This window comes from Sphaerodactylus townsendi, linkage group LG01 (assembly GCF_021028975.2).
Source record: "Sphaerodactylus townsendi isolate TG3544 linkage group LG01, MPM_Stown_v2.3, whole genome shotgun sequence".
NCBI classification, from domain to species: Eukaryota; Metazoa; Chordata; class Lepidosauria; order Squamata; family Sphaerodactylidae; genus Sphaerodactylus; species Sphaerodactylus townsendi.
The window spans coordinates 135368871-135389307 of NC_059425.1; the positions used below are offsets into that span (position 1 = coordinate 135368871).

At 41.6% G+C, this 20437-nt stretch overlaps 1 protein-coding gene across 2 annotated transcripts in view; it reads left to right on the forward strand.

Moving 5' to 3' along the window:
* The window catches only part of RARS2 (arginyl-tRNA synthetase 2, mitochondrial), a 32776-nt gene extending 13317 nt beyond the window's left edge, over positions 1 to 19459 (forward strand). For both annotated transcript variants that reach the window (XM_048494762.1, XM_048494771.1), the window contains 12 exons: positions 631 to 789; positions 4720 to 4826; positions 5025 to 5117; positions 5318 to 5378; positions 5788 to 5864; positions 6376 to 6500; positions 7588 to 7655; positions 7737 to 7846; positions 11889 to 11987; positions 12557 to 12631; positions 14010 to 14073; positions 16008 to 19459. In XM_048494762.1, coding sequence (XP_048350719.1) covers positions 631 to 789; positions 4720 to 4826; positions 5025 to 5117; positions 5318 to 5378; positions 5788 to 5864; positions 6376 to 6500; positions 7588 to 7655; positions 7737 to 7846; positions 11889 to 11987; positions 12557 to 12631; positions 14010 to 14073; positions 16008 to 16094 — 1125 coding nt within the window. In that variant the 3' untranslated portion in view covers positions 16095 to 19459. The remainder of the gene's footprint in view (positions 1 to 630; positions 790 to 4719; positions 4827 to 5024; positions 5118 to 5317; positions 5379 to 5787; positions 5865 to 6375; positions 6501 to 7587; positions 7656 to 7736; positions 7847 to 11888; positions 11988 to 12556; positions 12632 to 14009; positions 14074 to 16007) is intronic.
* Positions 19460 to 20437: the final 978 nt, after the last annotated feature.

A 20437-nucleotide genomic window follows, 5' to 3' on the forward strand; every position in this document is an offset into this window, starting at 1 on the left:
AATTTGGTTATCTGCAATTTAAAAAATCTAATATTTCTCTGTTTCTGAAACTGGAATTCCTGGGTATATCTGTACTGTTTTATACTAGAGATCATAAAATTATGTCTTCATGGGGCACTAAGAATTTTCTGTTAGCCAGTTTTTTCCTAACTCTTCCCCTACCTTACTAGTAATTTAAATCTGCAATGTAGACTTGTCCTCTATTTCTAGAAAACCAAACGAATGAGTGGGGGGAATGGACTTGTAGAGGCAACACATGACTACACCGGTGAATTTGTCTTCTCTAGGGCACTTATCCTGGTGGAGGGGCAAATAAGCTAAGCACTACATCAGCGGTCACAGACCGCTGCCATCCCCGCCAGCACAGTGGAGGTGTGGCAAAGGCATTCCCACGGGTGGAGGTGACCTCAGTTTGCGGCAGTTGCACCATGGCCTTAGATAGTTACACTGTGGCACTTTTTTTACACCTTTTGGGTGGTGTAAGTTCATTAAGACCTGTTAAACCATCATCAGAAGGATGTTATGGATTGAACCCAGGGTGTCTACCACAGAATTACAGTCCTTTTCTTCTCAGGGAGGATAGGTCAGAGGGATAAATGACCTGTATGTTTCATTGAAATTGTATATTAGGTCTACGTAGAGGCTAATAAAGCAGCAGAAGAAGATGAAACTATTAAAAAGATGGCCCAAGATTTCTTCAGAAAACTGGAGGCACATGAGGAAGAAGCATTGTCTTTGTGGCAACGTTTTAGAGATGTCAGCATTGAAGAATATGTCAGGATGTACAAGGTACTGCTATGAACTTTTCTCTCTGTGCTTGTAAACTATGTTGAAGGGACAATGAAACTTTTAGCACTTAACAAACAGTGTTGCATATTGTTACCCAAATAGGTTTATATGTGTGAGGGCCACAATGTGCAAAGGTATCTCCTTGCTACTATGGAACAAAGACTTGTGTTTTGGTTACTTCAGTATTCAGGATCTACTTTGTGTATACCAAGGTTCAGATTCATATAAACACAAAGGGAAAAAATGAGGGCAAAATGATTCTTAAACAGAAGAGATTTTTATTGTAGAAAAAGAAGAGAAGCCAGATTGATTCATGCAGTTTGGTAGAGTGAAAATAAAACTGCAGAAAGGAAAAGCATCAAGTAAATGGAATACAAAACCTTTCTCTAGCAAAACTGCCTACCAACTGTGGAATAAGACTAAAGGGGTGGGGGAAGAGAAACATATAAGCCTGCTGTTGGAGGAGGATTTTGTCTTCAGTGGTGAAAAAGCAGTGTTGGAAGCTGAAACAGATCAGGCAAGGGGAAATAGAGACAGGTCCATGAAGGAGAGAAATGAGAGGCCAATTTTGACACTGGGGTAACAGGGTGAGTCCCAAACTGGCTACAAAAGGTGGGCTGAGGAGTAACTGTATAAAAGAGACTTTTGCTGAGATTAAGGAGGGAATGGAATGTTGGCATCAGAATGAGGGAATAATAAAAATGCAATCTTTTGCAGATCTGATAAAAAGAAATCCTTTGTCTATTATGGTAAAGGGTTTTTTCTGTTTACACTGAGAGCGTCCAAAGTGTTCCCTTGGAGAGATTTGGAAGTTAAATATGTCTAGATACTTGTCATGATTGGGGAAAGGGCAGCAATCTTCCTGTCCAGTCACTGAGATAATGGAGGAAATTTCTTGAATCGGCCTGTTGTTTATTATTTTGGAAATCTAGGTCATTAGTTAGGGTCAAACTATCTGTGAAGAGGCTCTGAGGTTCTTGGGGGAAATGGCCCTTGATTGAATCCCTCTTAGGGTGAGTATCTGCATGACTGATAGAGGAGCTGCCCTCCATTTCTTTCCGCCTTAGTGTGATTCATTGCCTTTTGATATCACTATAATTCAGGCTCCATTTACCAGTTCTGGGCCCACATTAATTTGTGCAGAAAAAGCCATGACATGCAGAAAAAGCCATGACAAAAATGGGAGTCTCTAGGGGGGAGGGCCTTGGGGGCATCAAGATCCATAAATTTAATTCTCTTGTGCCCCTCTCCCCACCAGTGCATACCAGTACTTGATAGAATCAGTGATAAAGCAATGAAATGTCTAGGTAAGTTTGTTCACACAGAATGAGGCAAACTTTTTATGTTCTAACCTAAGCAGTATCCCAGTTTAGCAACCTGTTCCAGCAGAGGAAATTGGGATGTGCTAAAGATTTAGAGATACTTGTTTTAGCATAAAAATATTTTAGCAGTGAATGGCAGAGAAAGCTTATAGTAAACTCCTGAATGTAAATTTAATCCAAGAAAGGCCAGTTCTGGAGTTCTGACTGAGATGTGCCACGTTCAAGGGTTCTCTGTTGTAAGCTCAATGGGCATTTCAAAATATTAACATATCTGCTACACTGCGATCCCAGAGTGATCATCCGAATCAATGAGAACTAGGAACTTGACATTACAGCCCATTAAAAAAAGTATATTTTTTTACTTGCAAGTCTTGTAAGACTTGTAGGAACTGTTGGAGAATTACTCAGCTTTAAGGTGGACAATGAGGAAATTGAAATCGTTAAAGACTTCCTATTCCTTGGTTCCATCACCAACCAAGAGCGAGACTATAACCAAGAAATCAGAAGGAGATTGAGACTGGGAAGGGCAGCCATGAAAGAGTTAGAGAAGATTCTTAAGTGTAAGGATGTGTCACTGGCAATCAAGGCCAAGTTAATTCATGCCATAGTATTCCTTATTACTGGGTGTGGGTGTGAATGCTGGACTATGAAGAAAGTAGAGTTCTTTGAAATGTGGTATTGGAGGAGAGTTTTACAGCTATTGTGGACCACCAAAAAGTCAAGTGGATTCTAGAGCAATTCAAGCCTGAAATGTTCCTGGAAGCAAAAATTACTAAATTGAGGCTATCATACTTTGGCCACATAATGAGAAGAGAAGAATCACTGGGAAAAACAAAAATAGCAGGAAATGCTGAAGGCAGCAGAAAACAGGAAGACCCAACATGAGATGGATTGACTCTTTAAAGGACGCCACAACCATTAGTTTGCAAGACCTGAGCAAGGCTGTAAATGATAGGACCTTTTCAAGAACATTGATTCATTGGGTCACCATGAGTCAGAAGGGACTTGATGGCATTTAAAACTCACACACGTTTTCAAGATGTAATCTTATTTGACTTTAGGTTGCAGAATGCCTTTTTTCATTGCCAACTGAGGAAAAAATGGTTTATTTTTGCAGAGCTTTTTATGAAGTTTTTCTCTTTTTTGGATATCTTTCCTCAGTACATGGAGTGCTTTGGATACCCTTGTTTTCCCTCGACAGCTTTTGTGAACAACTTGGTGATTGCTCTCCCCCTTAAAAAAAATAGTTGCACAAACTGATGTGTTTCATAGCGACAGGCTAGTATACACATGTATTGCCACATGTGGCCCTGGTAGCACAGAGAGATATGCATTTTAGTGTGTATTGAAATGCCTGTCTTACAAAGTAGGAATCCAGTTCTGCCCTCCAGGTACCGTGAATTCTCCTCTTCTGGTTATTTATTTTTATATGTTTTTATGTGCTGCCTTCCCCATCCACCATGACAGTTTTCAAAAAAACTCAACTCACAGATAATTAGCAATTAAAATAAAGTAGCAGACAAGAAAAACACAAAATGTAGCAGACAAGAAAAACACAGCTATACTCCTGTTGCCCCTTGTGAAATTAACTGCAACATCTCCATCTACAGAGAAGAGGCTTACATTTTTTAATGGATGGTGGTCTGCATAGGGGCCCTCCAGACCTCTTTGCGGAGGGAGTTCCATAATACCAGAACTCCTAGCCTATACTGTGGTTGAACATACTGCTCAAAAGGAGGGCTCAGCCAAGAGGAAGAGAATCTGAGATGATAGAGACTTATAACCAGTAAAATAAGTTAAAAAGGAGGGAGGACATAAATAGCATTCCAGACACAGTAACTTTATGTATATAGGTATGTTTATGTGTACATACTATTCACAGCTTTCTGGCATCTGTTCAGTGGGACACTTATGCCTGATGGCCTTCAACCAGCTCCTTTTGTGATTTTTATTTGTGTCATCTTTTAAAGGCCTGTGGGAAAAATCTGGGGGATTGTCTTCGTTGTGGGCAGAGCAGTATAATACAACCATCCTTTTCTTGCTGTTGGAAGCCATTGCCCCATAGGTAGAAGAGGCTGCCTAAAATCCTGAGCATTTGTTGTTCCACTCCACTCCCACCACCAAAGTTCTGCCCAATATTTGTAAGTTGATATGGGGGTGGGGGGTGCTGATGTTACCCCTATTGCTACAGTTGCAGTGCTGACGAGATCCACATTGGATGCCCAATCAGTGAATATGTTTTCCTCTTTTGTGGCCTAGTTGCAAAGGAGATTGTGCTTCTAACTGATCATTGTTTTCCCAGTGGAAAGTAAATTGGATAAGGAGAGTCTGCAGAAAGTATTGGCATCAGCCAATTAGAGATGGAACCTTGCAGACTATGGGAGTGATTAAAAATGCTTCATAATGCAGCAGATAAAATGAATTCTAACCATTGTTCCTCTTTAAAAACAATTCCTTCTTAAGTATGTCTGAATTTCAATCTGTTTTCCCATCCTCAGTCTGTTTGCCTTAGTTCAGAGTTTTATGTGTGGCAGAAAATAATTTATTAGGGGTGGGTTGTGCCTTACTCTCACACTGATTTTCCTTTTATCATGGTGCAATCATTCAGCGTCTAGGAGTGTACTTTGATGAATATTCTGGAGAATCGTTCTATCAGGAGAAGTGTCAAGAAGTTCTAAAGATGTTGGACACAAAAGATCTCCTTAAGAAAACTAAGTACGCACTATAGTTTTGTTCATAACTTTTGAATCACATGTCATTATTTGGTAAATATTTACAAGGGTGGGATCATTGAAGATTGGGTGTATGTACTATTGACAACCAAGAGTGGCTTTAGAAATAAATGTAACATACATACAATTCCTTTTCTGTTGCTTGCTACACGCCATTGTTTCATTGTTTTCATATTTTTAGGGAAGGCACAGGAATAGTGTACCTTCCTGAAAAAGGAGACCAGTCATATTCTGCTGTAGTGCGTAATGATGGAACCTCTCTCTACATAACAAGGCAGGTATCTTGCTATGCAGTAGCTCTTGAATTTTAAAATTTTTGCCTCTCTAGGGGCTTTTAATCTTTGTTAGTAGACTATGGAAAAATATTGTGGCTGATGACAACACAGAACAATTTGCAGCACCTATTACCTATTCTAAATCATTAAAGTACATTTTACTTTGGAAAATAATATAATTGTTTTATTTCTTTTTCAGAGACCTTGCTGCTGCCATAGATAGAATGGATAGGTGTTATCCTGATACTATGATATATGTTGTAAGTAATTCTGGACCCTGTGCGGAAGATTTTGTTCTTATTTAGTGTTTTAATGTTGTATAGATTTTAGTGTTTCCTTATTAAGCAAACAAACACTTCACTACTGCAGGCAAACTCCCCAAGAGGCTAGTGGTAGACTGTTTCTGTGATGTCTGATTGTTATAATAAAAACAAAGAACTATATTGATGTCATTAATGCTAACATATTCTTATATAATATTTGTATTTTGATGTATATTTTTGTGTCCTATTGTTGTGACTTTTCCAACAGCAAGCAAATCTGGAAAAGTCCAGATTTCAGGACAAGCTTTCCTTTCCTTACATATCAGAAATGCATGTGGATTTGAGTATCTGTCTTATTGTGGTATGTTTAATTCCTGTTCCTGTGATATATTTTTCTTTCTCCAAGACAGATAAAAGCCAGATCTCTCATTTTCAACAACTGTTCCAAATACTGAAGTTAATGGGTCACAAATGGGCAGAAAGGTTGGTATATTCTTTCCAAGGTATCTGGTGTTGTTGTTTTCTATTATTTTCCTTTCTCAGGCTGGGAGGGTAAAATAAAATCGGGCCCAGCAGACTCCTAAATGTAGAGATTGACAGTTGTTCACTGTGAAAAGTCATACAGGCAGTGATGTAATGCTTCAGTTAATTTTCATACATATATTTACATACAGTTTTAGCATTTGCCTCCATGTTAAAGTACGAAGAAAAAATAAAAATAAACCACAGATCCAGGCTTAAACAAAAGGTTTAATAAATGTGGAGCAAGAGACCCTTCTCTCAGTTGTGAATGTTACTAATGGCATTTGTACCCCTTAAATATTAATAACCAATTAATCTTGATGAGCAGAGGATTAGTACCTAAAAAGTACCCTTTTGTATTGCATGTAGTATAAACAAAATCTTATTCCAAGGGAGTTGTATCAGTAAACTTAATAAATGACAGCAAATCAGGGCTGGAAATTAATAGTGGCCTTGGGTGTCTTTGCTGTAGGTGCCGGCATGTGCCATTTGGGAGAGTTCAAGGGATGAAAACACGAAAAGGAGAGGTGGTTTTCCTTGAAGATGTTTTGGATGAAGCTTCCTCCATGGTATTAGAAAGAATGGCTTCTACAAAAAGTTAGGTGATTGATCTCTTTGTTGGCATTACCATTTGGACAATGATTTTGTTAAGGCTTCGCCTTTCCCCCCAAATGTGGCATTTGCACCTTTTTTATGTACTCTAGAACTGTACTTCTGTGTAAACTGTAGTTTGCTGGTAATGTCCAGACTGGCAACCTGTGATTTGTATATCTCCTTCAAATAAGTATTGCCAACTACTGCCTGAACTGGGTTGCAGTAATGGCTCAGAAGGAAAGTGCCAACCAAATGGTCCCTTCCATTTGTTCATATAGTTCATTAGTGGAAGGGCATCTTTGGATCCAATTCCTGACTTGGATGTAATGGCAAACTATGGTTTACGCTAAATTAGAAGTAACTCATTGCAGCATGCAAGGAAAATGGAGATGAGGAGGAAAAGAGCACATGCACAGAAGTTGACATCTTAGTTAACATCTGTTTCACTGCTTTCTCTGCTGTAGTTTGTCAGATATGAATACGTATGTATTCACAAGCAACCGACAGCCATATACTTTGGTTAATTTTTTTAAAAAATATTCAGAATAATTGAAGAACTAATTCTTCCCAGCCAAACGCAAATAGTATTTGCCATTATATTTTTCAATACAAACTATCCATCTGTCTGTGGGTTCTTTTCTATGCCCTTGGATTCGAACCTATATCCTAGAAATGAAACTCTTTTTAACAGTACATTCCTATGCAGAATTGCCCCAGTAGCTTAGAATAGATTAACTCTCCATAGATTGTCACTGTAAGAGGTGAGAAGCAAAAACAGGAAAGTATTCGTTACTGGCAACGTCATCACCCCATCAAAATGGTTCTTGCGGTCCATTCCTTGGCAACTGCAGATCTTCCTTTAAAATGTCTTAAAGTAATTGTATTTTGGATCTTTGAAAGGGTCACGGCAGACATACTGTTCCCAGTCGCTTATTATATCATGGGAATATTTTGTTTCTGCAGCACTAACTCATCTAACTGTACCACTTGAGAAATAAGTGTTTCATACGTTCCCTCTGCCAGTACCATCTGTTCTGCCATCCATCAGTTGCACGAGATAATGTAATTTTTTGCCTATTTATCTGCTCAGCAACAAAAGAACTGGTCAACCCTCTTGAGACAGCTCAAAGAGTTGGACTTGCAGCACTAATAATTCAGGTGGGTGCATTCTGTCATCTCCCTTCCCACATTAATCCTGTGAAGAGACACTGATCAAAAGGCTACATGATGTTGTTTCAGGACTTCAAGGGTCTCTTATCATCTGACTATCAGTTTAGCTGGGATCGTGTTCTCCAAAGTCAGGGTGACACTGGTGTCTTCGTGCAGTATACACATGCCAGATTGCACAGGTAAATGCCACAACGGAGATCAGATTTGTATGTATTCTAATTTGAATTAGCTGGGGGCATTTTACAATGGGAGAGTTTCAGCAGTGGAGTCGACTGCCCAGGGAACTGGTGAACTTCCCCTCACTGGCAGTCCTCAAGCAGCAGCTGAACAAACACTTATTATGAATGCTTTACGCTGAACCTGCATTGAATAGGGGGTTGAACACGATAGCCTGGATGGCACCTTCCAGATCATAACTCTATAATTTTTACATGGATCTTTTTACGTTATGGGGTGCATTCTGTAAATTATTAAAACCTAGTAGTAAAGCCCATTGCAGTGGGAGATGGGCCCTATCAAAGGAGGTGGGAAACAAGCATTTTCCACCGCAATGGGCTTTACTGGGGCCATAGTGCCCCCCACCTTTGCGATGCTTCCCTCATACCTGGTCCTGAGTCTATGACTTGGGGTAGGGGGAGGGTGGAAAGGTGTGGCTTGGGGTGGGGGAGGGTTAGATGGTGAGGCTTGGGAGAGGGTAGAAAGGAGTAGGTTGGGTAGGGGGAGGGTGGGAATGTGTAGCTTGGGGTGGGGGAGGGTGGGAAGGTGTAGCTTGGGGTGGGGGAAGGTGGAATGAGGAGACTTGGGGTGGGAGCAAGGACGTAGGTAAGGGGGGTTCTTGGGTTCAACCCCCCATTCATATCCGAAGTTCTGCCCCTCCGTTCATGGGTTTTAAAAACATCTTTTGTGGTTTTGGGGTTTTGGCCTGCAGGGGGCGCATTGTTTGGGCTAGCAGCACCAAACTTTCAGGATTGTTTGGGGGACTCTCCTGATGATACTACCCGGGTTTGGTGAGGTTTGGTTCAGGGGGTCCAAAGTTATGGACTCCCAAAGGGGGTGACCCCATCCCCCATTGTTTTCAATGGGAGCTAATTGGAGATGGGGGCTACACCTTTGAGGGTCCATAACTTTGGACACCCTGAACCAAACTTCACCAAACCTAGGATGTATTATCAGGAGAGTCTCTTATTGATACCACCCAGGTTTTGTGAAGTTTGGTCCAGGGGGTCCAAAGCTATGGACTCCCAAAAGGGTTGCCCCATCCCCCATTGTTTCCAATGGGAGCTAGTAGGAGATGGGGGCTACACCTTTGAGGGTCCATAACTTTGGACCCCCTGAACCAAACTTCACCAAACCTGGGTGGTATCATTAGGAGAGTCTCCTAAAGATACCCTGAAAGTTTGGTGCTTCTAGCTTAACAATTGTACCCCTGAAAGCAGGCACCCCCCAAATTTCCCCAGATTCTCCTTTTAAATCCACCCCCTTCGGCATGGATTTAAAGGGAGAATCTGAGGTCCTCAGTTTAGAAGAAGAAGAAGAGTTTGGATTTATATCCCCCCTTTCTCTCCTGTAGGAGACTCAAAGGAGTTTACAATCTCCTTGCCCTTCCTCCCCACAACAAACACCCTGTGAGGTGGGTGGGGCTGAGAGAGCTCCGAAAAGCTGTGACTAGCCCAAGGTCACCCAGCTGGCGTGTGTGAGAGTGCACAGATAAGCCTCCACAGTCCCAGATAAGGCTCCACAGTTCAAGTGGCAGAGCAGGGAATCAAACCCGGTTCCTCCAGATTAGAATGCACCTGCTCTTAACCACTACGCCACATTGAAAGTGATGCTGTTTCAGGGTGGGGGATTATCCACCCCAAAACAGCATCACTTTCAATGTTGTTTAACTGGGGACCCCAGATTCTCCCTTTAAGGTGGATTTAAACGGAGAAATTGGGCTCTCTAGTTTAAACACAATTGAAAATGATGCTGTTTGGGGGTGGATTCCAGCATCACAGCGGCTATCCGGGGGGGGGGGGGGGCTCAGATTTTGCACCGGGCTCCATTTTCCCTCTATGCCTCTGCCCAGAGGGGAGGGCAGAAGGAACTGCTGGCTGGGAGCCCAACTGGTGGGGGGCGGGGGGGCAGGGCGGGGGATACTGCCGTCCCCAGCCTCGGAGAGCTGCTTTTATAAGCGTGGCCATGCCCTAGGGGCGGATGGGGGTGTGGCCGCACTCCCGACCCCACCCCATAAAAAAATCTATACCTACGTCCCTGGGTGGGAGGAACCTGGGATGGTGTTGGTAGGCTGGTGGATCAGGGGCTGGGCTGGGCTGGGCTGGGCTTTTGGGAGAGGGTGGGGGAATTGGGACGGTGATGGGGGGCAGGGCCAGGCTTGCTCTTTAGCCTCGTGGATGGAATGTCACCCACCAATGGGCATGAGTCCTGCTTGCCAATTGATAGAGGGTTTGTTACTCCCGAGTAACGCATGCCTTGGAGCCAACCGTTTTTTCTAAACTAAAACCTCAGTATTCAGGTTAAATTGCCATGTTGGCACTTTGCGATAAATAAGTGGGTTTTGGGTTGCAATTTGGGCACTCGGTCTCAAAAAGGTTCACCATCACTGACTTAGAGCGTCCAAACTTTAGTCAGAGTGTTAAAGTTCTGCGTGAGCATGGCAGAATGTGTTAGGGCTTCTGAATGAAAAGAACGGAGTAAAAGCTCTGTGTGAGCAAGTGAAAGTGTGCCCAAGCTCTGTGTGAGCAAACACTAGTGCTGTGGTGGCGAACCTTTGGCACTCCAGATGTTATGGACTACAATTGGCCATGCTGGCAGGGGCTGATGGGAATTGTAGTCCATAACATCTGGAGTGCCAAAGGTTCGCCACCACGGCACTAGTGAGAAGTCATAGTGTCAAAGCTCTGTGAATTAATTAGTCGTCAAGTCAGAGGGTATTCATACCGTGTTTCCCCAAATATAAGACAGTGTCTTATATTAATTTTTGCTCCCAAAGATGCGCTATGTCTTATTTTCAGGGGATGGCTTATTTTTCTGTGTTCTGTTTGTCAGGCATGCTTCCAAACAAAAACTTTGCTATGTCTTATTTTCGGGGGATGCCTTATATTTCGCACTTCAGCAAAACCTCTACTATGTCTTATTTTTAGAGGATGTCTTATATTTGGGGAAACAGGGTAGAAAATCAGCCTCAATAAACAAACAAAATAAAGACAGAGAGTCTGAGAAAACTATGAGAGAGAGGTGTCAGAAAGTCTCAGGATTAATTTATGTTGAGTTAAGTCCTCAAAGTATTTGTTACCTAAGTTTGATTTTATTTTGTAAATACTTTGCTTGAAACCTTGAAGTTACCAATCAGTTATAAATAAAAACTTACTTTATTTGAAGAAACATTGGAATCCTACCCTATTTTCCTTAGTACCTCATAAGCCATCCACTTTGCTTTATAAACTCGTGCAAACTACCAAAAAAAGATAAAGGGTGGGGGATTGGAATTTATATTCCTGGTGGCAGCTGCCATTTGGGGAAGAATTGAGGGAACAAATATTAGTTGGCGCTTGTTATATCATTTTATTGAGAAAGAAAAAAAGAGTTGACATCACATTTGTGGCTGTGGGTAGAAGGGTCACTGCAGATAGCTGTGTAATGACCATTTCAGTTTTCCTATGTCAGAGACAGCCTTCCCACACTGTGCCTCTTTTCCCCCTACTGCATATTGTCCTAATTGTCAAACATCATAATGGGCATCTCAAGTTCAGAAACTTTGACCAGGATTCAAAGAGCCATGCAACTAGTACGATGTTCAAAGGCCTGCGTTTGATTTGTGTATAACAACAGTCCCCCCTCCCAAACACATATGTCATATTGCCAGCTGATCCTGAAATTGTAGGGACATTTAATACAAGTTGTAGGTCTCTATAGTACAGACACAATAATTGTTTGTAATCATTGAGCTAACATGAAGTCATCTAAAATGGCTTGTTGAATTGCAACCCTGAGGACTGCAGTGCAGTCTTAAACAGTCAAACCCTTCTAGTTCCACTGAAATAAATGGGCTTAGAAGGGTGTAACTTTGGTTTGCGTTATTCCAGCAAAATGCATGCATGTTAGCATGAGATGAAAACATTCATTAAAATGTGATATAACTTCCTTATTAGAGGATGTTTGTTGATAAATATTTGATTTTTTTTAGTATATCTGATTTAGGATTCTTTTCTTTTTTTTTAGCCTAGAGGAGAAGTTTGGGAAAGTCAGTCAAGTCTCCCACATTAATCCTGCATGTTTACAGGATCCACAGGCTATTTCCTTAATACAGCATCTTCTCAGGTATGTTTAATGTACAAGACAATCCTAAGTAGAGTAATTCCAGTCTAAACCCATTGATTTATGTGAGTTTAGACTAGAGCGATTGCACTGTTAGGATGCAGCCCTGTAATGTATTTAAAGTAAAAAGTACATTTAAAGCAAGGATTGTAATAAATGGAATTTGGTGGGATAGGTGTTAATGAGTCCCAGTGGAGAGTATCGAACAACTTTCAGTGAGTTTAAGTACCGGTAACCCTGTTAACACTGGCCAAAAGGGTGAACTGAAGATGCACTTAGCTGTCTGAACCTATACAGCTTATTAAGTTAGTCATACTCAGTCTATCAGTCCTTAACCTTCTTTGGGAATCTTGGAAAATGTAGTTCCTAGTGCTGAGGAGAGGGGTTTCTTCGATCATCAACCCACACACTAAAAGCTGAGTCATAGCATTTTTTGAGGGGCCAATGGTGTTTAAAATTGGTATACAGCTAGTAAGTTTTATAGCCTCATGTGTGCCCCGATAGTGCCGGTCTTTGATGAAGCTCTCCTGATTTTTGAAGGATAGTCCACTGTTTCTTTTCCATCACTTCAGATACGATGAGATTCTTTATCAGTCTTCTCAAGATCTTCAGCCCAAGCACATTGTCCTCTATCTTCTGGCACTCAGGTGAGGGCATCTTATCTTTTTGACACGTGTTCGGGTCCTGTTTTTAAGAGCTCATTCTCAACAACATGAGTAGTTTGGTGTAACTCAGTTGGTGAGCAGTTTCAGGATGTGTGTTGATTCCAGCTTTTCTCTGTGTACCTACAGCCAGACTCCTAAGTCTGTAACACAGATAGAAGCTGCTTGTTTTTATAGACGAAAACACAGAGATACAAAGTACCAGAGGTCTAAAATGACTTTGTTTTTGTCAATAAAGGTTTCCTCTTTTTTTGTTTTTATAGCCTCTACAGTTTTGTTGGAAAAACATGCTGTTATGTAGCACTGGAGAAGTAAATACTCTATCAGCCAAAAAAGCTGCCTTCCATTTATTTACCATTAATTTACTGCATTTCTAATCTGTCTTGAGTGCGTTGGCAGAAAGGCAATATATAGTTTTCAAAAAGAAGCAAAAAGTGAAAGATCCATTAGCAGAAGAACCTATCAGCAGATTTCTCTCATGTTATTTCCTTCCCCAAATTTAATGAGTCCCTGTTCTTTTGTTTCTGTACATGCTCATAGAACCTGAACCCACTTCAACTAGAAAAAACCCCAGATAATTTTATGGAGCTTTCCTTAAATGGTCTGTTAAGTCCATTTTCTGATGAAGACATTTTGCCCAGAGGCCTCTTATGAAGTGATTTTACTTCAATTACTGAGACCAACAATATATAGTCTTGGGTTCTACTGTATAGAATCCAAAAGATCTGAGACTGGATCAGGATGTTTGGTTTTCTTTAAAAGCAGCCATTGGTGAAGATGGACCTTGGGACAGAGCATTAACACTCCCATCCTTTGCTGTTTCCCAGATAGAAATTGTCCCCCTAACACCAGGTGCTGTTAATAGAGAATGGTGTTCCCTAGGGTGCAGGAGTTAAACACACACACACATACACACCCCACACACACACAAGTGTTGGGATCTCCCTGGGCCCTTGTAAAAGAACAACCAAAGCCTCGAGGAAATCCTGTAAAGGATTTTCAGCATTTCATCTAGTCAAGCATTAAAGTGCACTTGCCTTTTAGAGCCATTTGATTTTATCTGGAAAATGAACATACAGAAACCGCATTCTCTTTGGCATTGTCTGAGTATATTAGCAGTCTCTATATATGAGTAACAACTCAATGAAAGTCAAAGCAGTCCAAGAGTCCAAGGCCGTGAGTTCCTTCTCATAATATTCTGTCTTCTTTTTGCAGTCAAGCATGTTCTCGTGTGGCCAGTTTCTAGGCATGTTTAATCAGAAGGAAATCATGCTGAGCTTTGTTAGCCTCCCTCCCCAGCCAGTGCAGTAAAGATTACAGCCTGTGAAGGTTTTCTGTTTCAGCCTTACTGTTTCTGTTTCAGCCGCTTAGCAGCTGTGGCTCATAAAGTGCTGCCTGTGAAAGGCAGTGTTCCGGAATTAGCAGAGGTAATGTAAACAGGTGTCCTTTTACTGTTCTTCATTTTTCTTGAATGGCATCACCTGACATGAGTTTGCATCTTAAAAATCTGCAAGCTGTGACTGGAGATCATTCAGTGGGATTTTTTGTTCCGCCTTTCCACTTGTGGCAGCCTATAGAGGCCCCTGAAATGTGTGTTCTGGGAAAAGGAGAGGCAGCAGGCAGTTATGAACAACAAGAGAGCAAAATGGGGGGTTGAAATTTGAGTGGGGAAATCAGAGGAAATATCTCCTCTGCTTCCCTTTCAACTGATGGTTCCCTTCTGTTATCAGAAACAGGTGGTTGAATACAGAACCCAGTTTTTAGTTTAAAATCTGTTCTCAGCTATGCACTAAAAGTGGACAAGAGGCACAGCATATGCACTACAGCTCCCAAGCAGATACTGCCTACGCACCGATGCCTGCTGAAAAAAAAATATCTTCCAAATAGCCTGGTACAATGCAAGATAATTTAGACAGGGCATGGCTTTCATTTTCATAAAAAAATAAAACTACACAAAACCTCCTCTAGGAGCTGGTGGATTAAAGATAGTCTACTGTGGTATCTACAGTGTTGAGCTGAACATTGATGCTCTTCTGTAGATCACCAGCTCAGGTCAAGCTGTCACATGGTCACGGCTCAGTCCTTTCGTTTCTTTTTTTTTTTTGCTCAACTCTTGTTTAATCCCCATCCAAAATCAAGCTGAGTATAAAACTCAATGAGCACATCTGTTTTTCTTCCCTCTACCCACACATGATCATTTTCTCTCTCAAGTGCTGTTTTCGTAACACCACCTGCACTCCAAGTTGTGCTGTGCCAAACCGGGGAAGGGTCACAAATTCTGGAGGTGGAAAGCTGGTTTTGTCAATCCAATAAAAGAAATTTTATTTGATTGATCGTCTGCTGACTCAGTCAGTTGGTTAAAAGAAAGTTACATTTGTATGCATTTTCACATTCCCAGAGTTTCGTTATAGGCTGTTTTCAAGACATGTGCTACTCATTAGAAGGGGATTGTCTGTCTTCAACATTTTCTCCTTTTTCGTCTAGCTGACAGAGAGTTACTCTGTACCAGTTTAATCAGGCAAAACAACGGTGGTCAGTTCTGAATCAGTTTAATATCCTGTTAGTCCTGGGAACTATCATCTGCTGATTAAGTTTCTTGCAACACCAGTAAAATAATAATCCCAATATGCTGTCACCTTGCAGTGGCTTCCTCTCCCAACTTTTTAGGAGAAGCCTAAAGACACAAGTTGCACTTGCTTTGATGGTTTCATTGCAAAGGTCAACGGTGGGGGCAGCCTCTTGTATTTTACCAAATAGTAACTGTCCTATCTTTGGAACAAAGCATTGGGTTCCTTATAATAAATAGCCTCTGACATGCAAACAAAAGCAGCATGAGATAAATAATTGTGGGGGAAAGCATCTGTGTTTTCAGGATACATATCATTGACTAGATCTATGCTAGCACTCCGTTTAAAAGGGGTCCACTTCCCAGAGCTTCTGTATTAACGCCCATGTACCCTAACCTTCCACACAGCAGTTCCTTTCACACGTTCCAATAATGTACCTTTCTCTAGAGTTGGAAGTAGCATTCAGTGCAGAGAGGTGAGTGTGACACCAATACGGAGTATATTACCCACTCCTAGTTATTTTTATGAACATAAGCATAGTATGAGTTCAGAATACCAACACATGTGTATGTGCTTCTCGTGCACTTGGGGGTGGTTTCACCATTCACTAATGAACACTAAACTAATGACGATATGGTTCTTAGTGCAAGTTGGACATTCACTCTTGTTCTTACATTAGCACCTCCAAAGTGCTTCAAAACCTGCCTGTTAAGTCTTTATTTCCATGAAATGGCTTTTAAAAAGATAACAGTTTTTATACACTAACTTGATTGTCTTCCCCATCTCTTCCGCAGGCAAGGATCTCTCTGTTCCAAGCTGCACGCTCCATTCTAGCTAATGGAATGAAACTTCTAGGAATCACACCTATAACTAAAATGTAATGAGAAGATTTCTTCAATGCCTGCTCTAAAATATATGTGTTTCAAAGACCAGAAGTTGTGCTGAGTTGTCTTCTCTCTTGCTCAGAGCTAAAGAATTACTTTAAAAAATTAAGGAATCTCTGTGTGCCCAGAGCCCTCTGGTTGTGCCACTAAGCAAACCCTGGAACATACCAATACACCGTCAGTATTAAGACTGCCAGTACTGTGATGCTTTTATATCACTCTGTAGTTGTTGGGCTTGTGCTTTGGTGGTGCTCAATCTGTGGAATGACTGCCTGAAAAAACCCTTCTGACTCTGCGGGATGGGCAGCTGTTCTCTTTCTCTCCTTTAGATACCCTGAGCTTCTTTGTTGGTCCTCTTAAGATACTCAGCCTAAACGCTCTACTGGCTGTTGTCTGACTTTTAAGAGATGCTGTAAGATGGTGTTACGCAGGAGAGCCCTTAATGGCGGTCAGAAGTTATTTACTACATGATGATGCTCTGACTGGATTTTTTTGTTTTGTTTTGTTACAAGCGACTGTGGCTCCTTTTTTCAGAGGAAATCTGCCAACAGGGATTTTCAGGCTTTCTCCCTAATCAGCAGGGTTTCCCAACCTGCTTCCCTTTGTATACAAACATGCAGACCCATTCTTTCCCTGTTCTCTAAAATGCCATGTTATGGAAGGGAAAGAGAGCCCACGGCAATACTGCACACCAAAAACTGACTACAGAAACAAAAAGCAGCTTTGTTATTACTGCAGGGACTTCTTGTTGATTACCCCTGGCTCACTTCAAGCCTGGGAGGTTTAATAGCCTGCCTCTTATGCGGGCATGTAATCTGTAATAGCAGATTTCCACAAATAGCAGCAGGGGTCCTTTTTGTTCTACTAGTACGGTAGAACAGCTTCACATAGACCAAGTAGTTAAGACTAATTATGATCAGTTGGACTCTGCTCTTCTAATGATGAATAGACACGATGCTTTGCATTCCAATCTGAATGCCATTGCTTTGTTCAGCTGCAACAAATTGCTAGATGTTATGGCTCTAGTTCAACAGCTTCTAAGAATTCTTGCCCCCACACTTTTCTCCAAGCCATCGTCGTAAAGGTACAAAACCATTTTGATGCTATTATTTCTATCAAAGTCAAAGATCCATAATTTTCTAGACCAGGGCTCTCGATCCTTTGGACCTCCAGATGTTCATGGACTACAATTCCCATCAGCCCTTGCCAGCATGGCCAGTTGGCAGAGCTGATGGTATAGTCTGTGAACTTCTAGAGGGCCATAGATTGGAGACCCCTGTTCTAGATCAATGATTCCCCTTGCGCTACATATTATAATTGAAAAGAAGCTCAACTACTGTATTCAGCCTACTACCAGTCTTCAAGTTTAGTCCTGAACATTTTCTCATGGAACCTAACTGGTTGGTTCACCCATGGTTCATCCCATGAAGTCCCGGATTTCATTAGACATTTTGTTCCAAGAAATCTGGTGTAAGGAACATTTATATTTTTCAGGTTTTATATCTCATGTCAGCCCTGCGCTCCCTAGCTCTAGGAGAATCATACCTAAGAGTGATCTCACTTGTTTAACTTCTTTCGTTCTTAGATGCCATTGACTAGAATTGGTTTTAGCTCTACAATATGTATTAAAACTTGAATTTGAGAGCCATTCTTCAATTTTGATTACTATTTATATTTCACCAGGGATGTCTATTGGTGATTATTCCCTAATGTAGCAGGACACTGTGTCTAGACAGGGGGCTTCAAACTATGGCCCCCCAGATGTTCATGAACTACAATTCCCATCAATTCCCTGCCAATTCCCTGCCAATTCCCTGCCACTTGGCCATGCTGGCAGGGGCTGATGGGAATTGTAGTCCATGAACATCTGGAGGGCTATAATTTGAAAACCTCTGGAGGATATCCTCTATTCCAGCAGAATGTTCTGACACATTTCTCTTGTTAATGGGTGAAATGAATGCCTGTTTAGGAAGTTAAGAACATAAGAACTAGCCTGCTGGATCAGACCAGAGTCCATCTAGTCCAGCACTCTGCTACTCGCAGTGGCCCACCAGGTGCCTATGGAGACTTCAGTTTCTATGTTGGCTGATAGAGACCAAGTACTTATGCTCTCCCAGATCGGTTTCAAATGGGGGGCCTCTACCATTGACCATGGTGTAGTACTCACCCTTCTTATAGAAAAATGTACCAAACCATCTAGTGCAAAACTTTACACAGCTTTTATGAACCTAAAACAGGCTTCTGTCAGACCTCAGGTCCGAAAATAATAAAAACTATAGATTTGCTCTAAAGTCTTTATTTCGATTCAAAAGGTAAACATAAGCAAAGATGAATCTGAAGATTCCTGCTCAAGACTACTGCCTATATTCCCAAGGTTCCCTGTCCCCTGTAGCCAAACAGCTCTCTTGATTCCCACTACAAAGCCTGGGAACAGTTCCCACTTCCCAGGTGATAAGATCGGCCTTTCCAGGTTACGAAGGCAGCCGGCAAAGGAGAGGGTGAGTGCTGGACACCTGCAGAGATTAAAGCACAGTTCCCCTTGCAAATGCCCGCCACCCCTCAGCTGTCAGGCACAGGCCTGACAGCTTCATGATCTCAAATTGGGCTAAGGCAACCTTTTCCTTTAGACTAAAGATCCATCATTCATCAGGGGTTTGCTATCTGTACTACCTGGCCAAATATGGCTTTCAAAGTTTATGGCTGTAATTGGTGGACAACAGACTACAAAAATGGGCCTTCCTCTTGAAACCCTAATCAAATGGATCTTTATTCTGCACACAGGCAAATAAAATTTAATGTCTTACAATATGATAAACAGAGCATGTGTTGCAGAGTGCTAAGAGTATGTTCCTTATATTATTTGGCCCTTTTAATCTTGAAGACCCTGCCTGTATATTGTAAGTTTCTAATGGTTCCCAAATATAGAATACTATTCTCTAAGGCAATACTAAATGCCCTGCCATGAGGGGAATTAACAGGTAGACTTCAAGAGATTCCTTTCTGTAAGCAGTTTTGTGACTGCAAATAAGGGAACCTAGATACGGTCTGGTATTTCTTTACAACGGTAGGAAATACATTGCGGCCTAATAAAAATGAATTATTAGATATATCCAAAAGTGGAGCCCTGCTGTAAAGCAGGATCTTGTAGCCAAGTTATTAGCAGATCCAAGTGTGGCTTGGGCAACTGCAACATTTCTGTCAATGGCATTTAATGGCATTATTTCTTAAGTTTTAATTGTGTAATCCCAAATATTTATAATTTTACATAAGCTGTATAAAATTGTAAATGTAAATTCTTTATTCAATTTTGTACAGATGAATTTTTGATATTATGTTGTTCATAAATGCACCCTTCTACTTTTGCTCATGAATTGTTGGTCTGTGAACTTTAAATAAATAAATGGAAATAGGAAATAGCCTCAGGGGCATTTGGCACTGAACAAAAAGGATTTACATTTCCTCCCGGAAATGTAGCCGGGAGGTTCTGGAAGCGAAATTTAGGCTGCTAGGAAAAAGGTTAAAATCCAGGACCCCCAAGGTGGCATTCTCCGAAATGCTACCTGTTCCACGCGCAGGGAGAGCTAGGCAAGCGGAGATACAGGGTCTCAATGCGTGGATGAGAAGGTGGTGTAAGGCAGAGGGTTTCAGCTTTGTCAGGAACTGGGGAACCTTTTGGGATAAGGCAGGCCTGTACAAAAGGGACGGGCTTCATCTTAACCAAAGAGGAACCAGGCTGCTGGCGCTCAACGTTAAAAAGGTGGCAGAACAGCTTTTAAACTGATCCTTGGGGGAAAGCCGACAGGAGCTGAGGTGACTTCGGTTCGGAATACAGAGTCCATGGGGATGCAGACACAGAGAGAGGTTTTTCTAAATCAACCACATACAAGCGAGGAGCATAGCAATGTGATAAGTGATAGTGTCTACAAAGGCTAGAGGGCAAAACACATAAATCCCAGGTTAAGGACAGAGACAGAGTATACAAGTGTCTCTATGCTAATAGTAGAAGCATTCGACCTAAATGGGGGGCTGGAGTACAGAGTTTTGAAGGAGGACATTGATATAGTGGGCATCACAGAGACATGGTGGAATGAGGAGAACCAGTGGGATGCTGTTATCCCAGGTTACAGGCTCTACAGGAAGGATAGGACAGGGCATATTGGGGGTGGCCCTCTACATCAAAGAGAGCATAGTGTCACATAAAATAGACAATGCAGGGGGAGCTGATTCCTCTACAGAAGCACTGTGGATATCAATACCAGGGGTGAAGCAAAGTTTAACATTAGGAATATATTATCGGCCCCTGACCAAAGTGCACAAGAGGATTCTGAGATGGAAAAGAA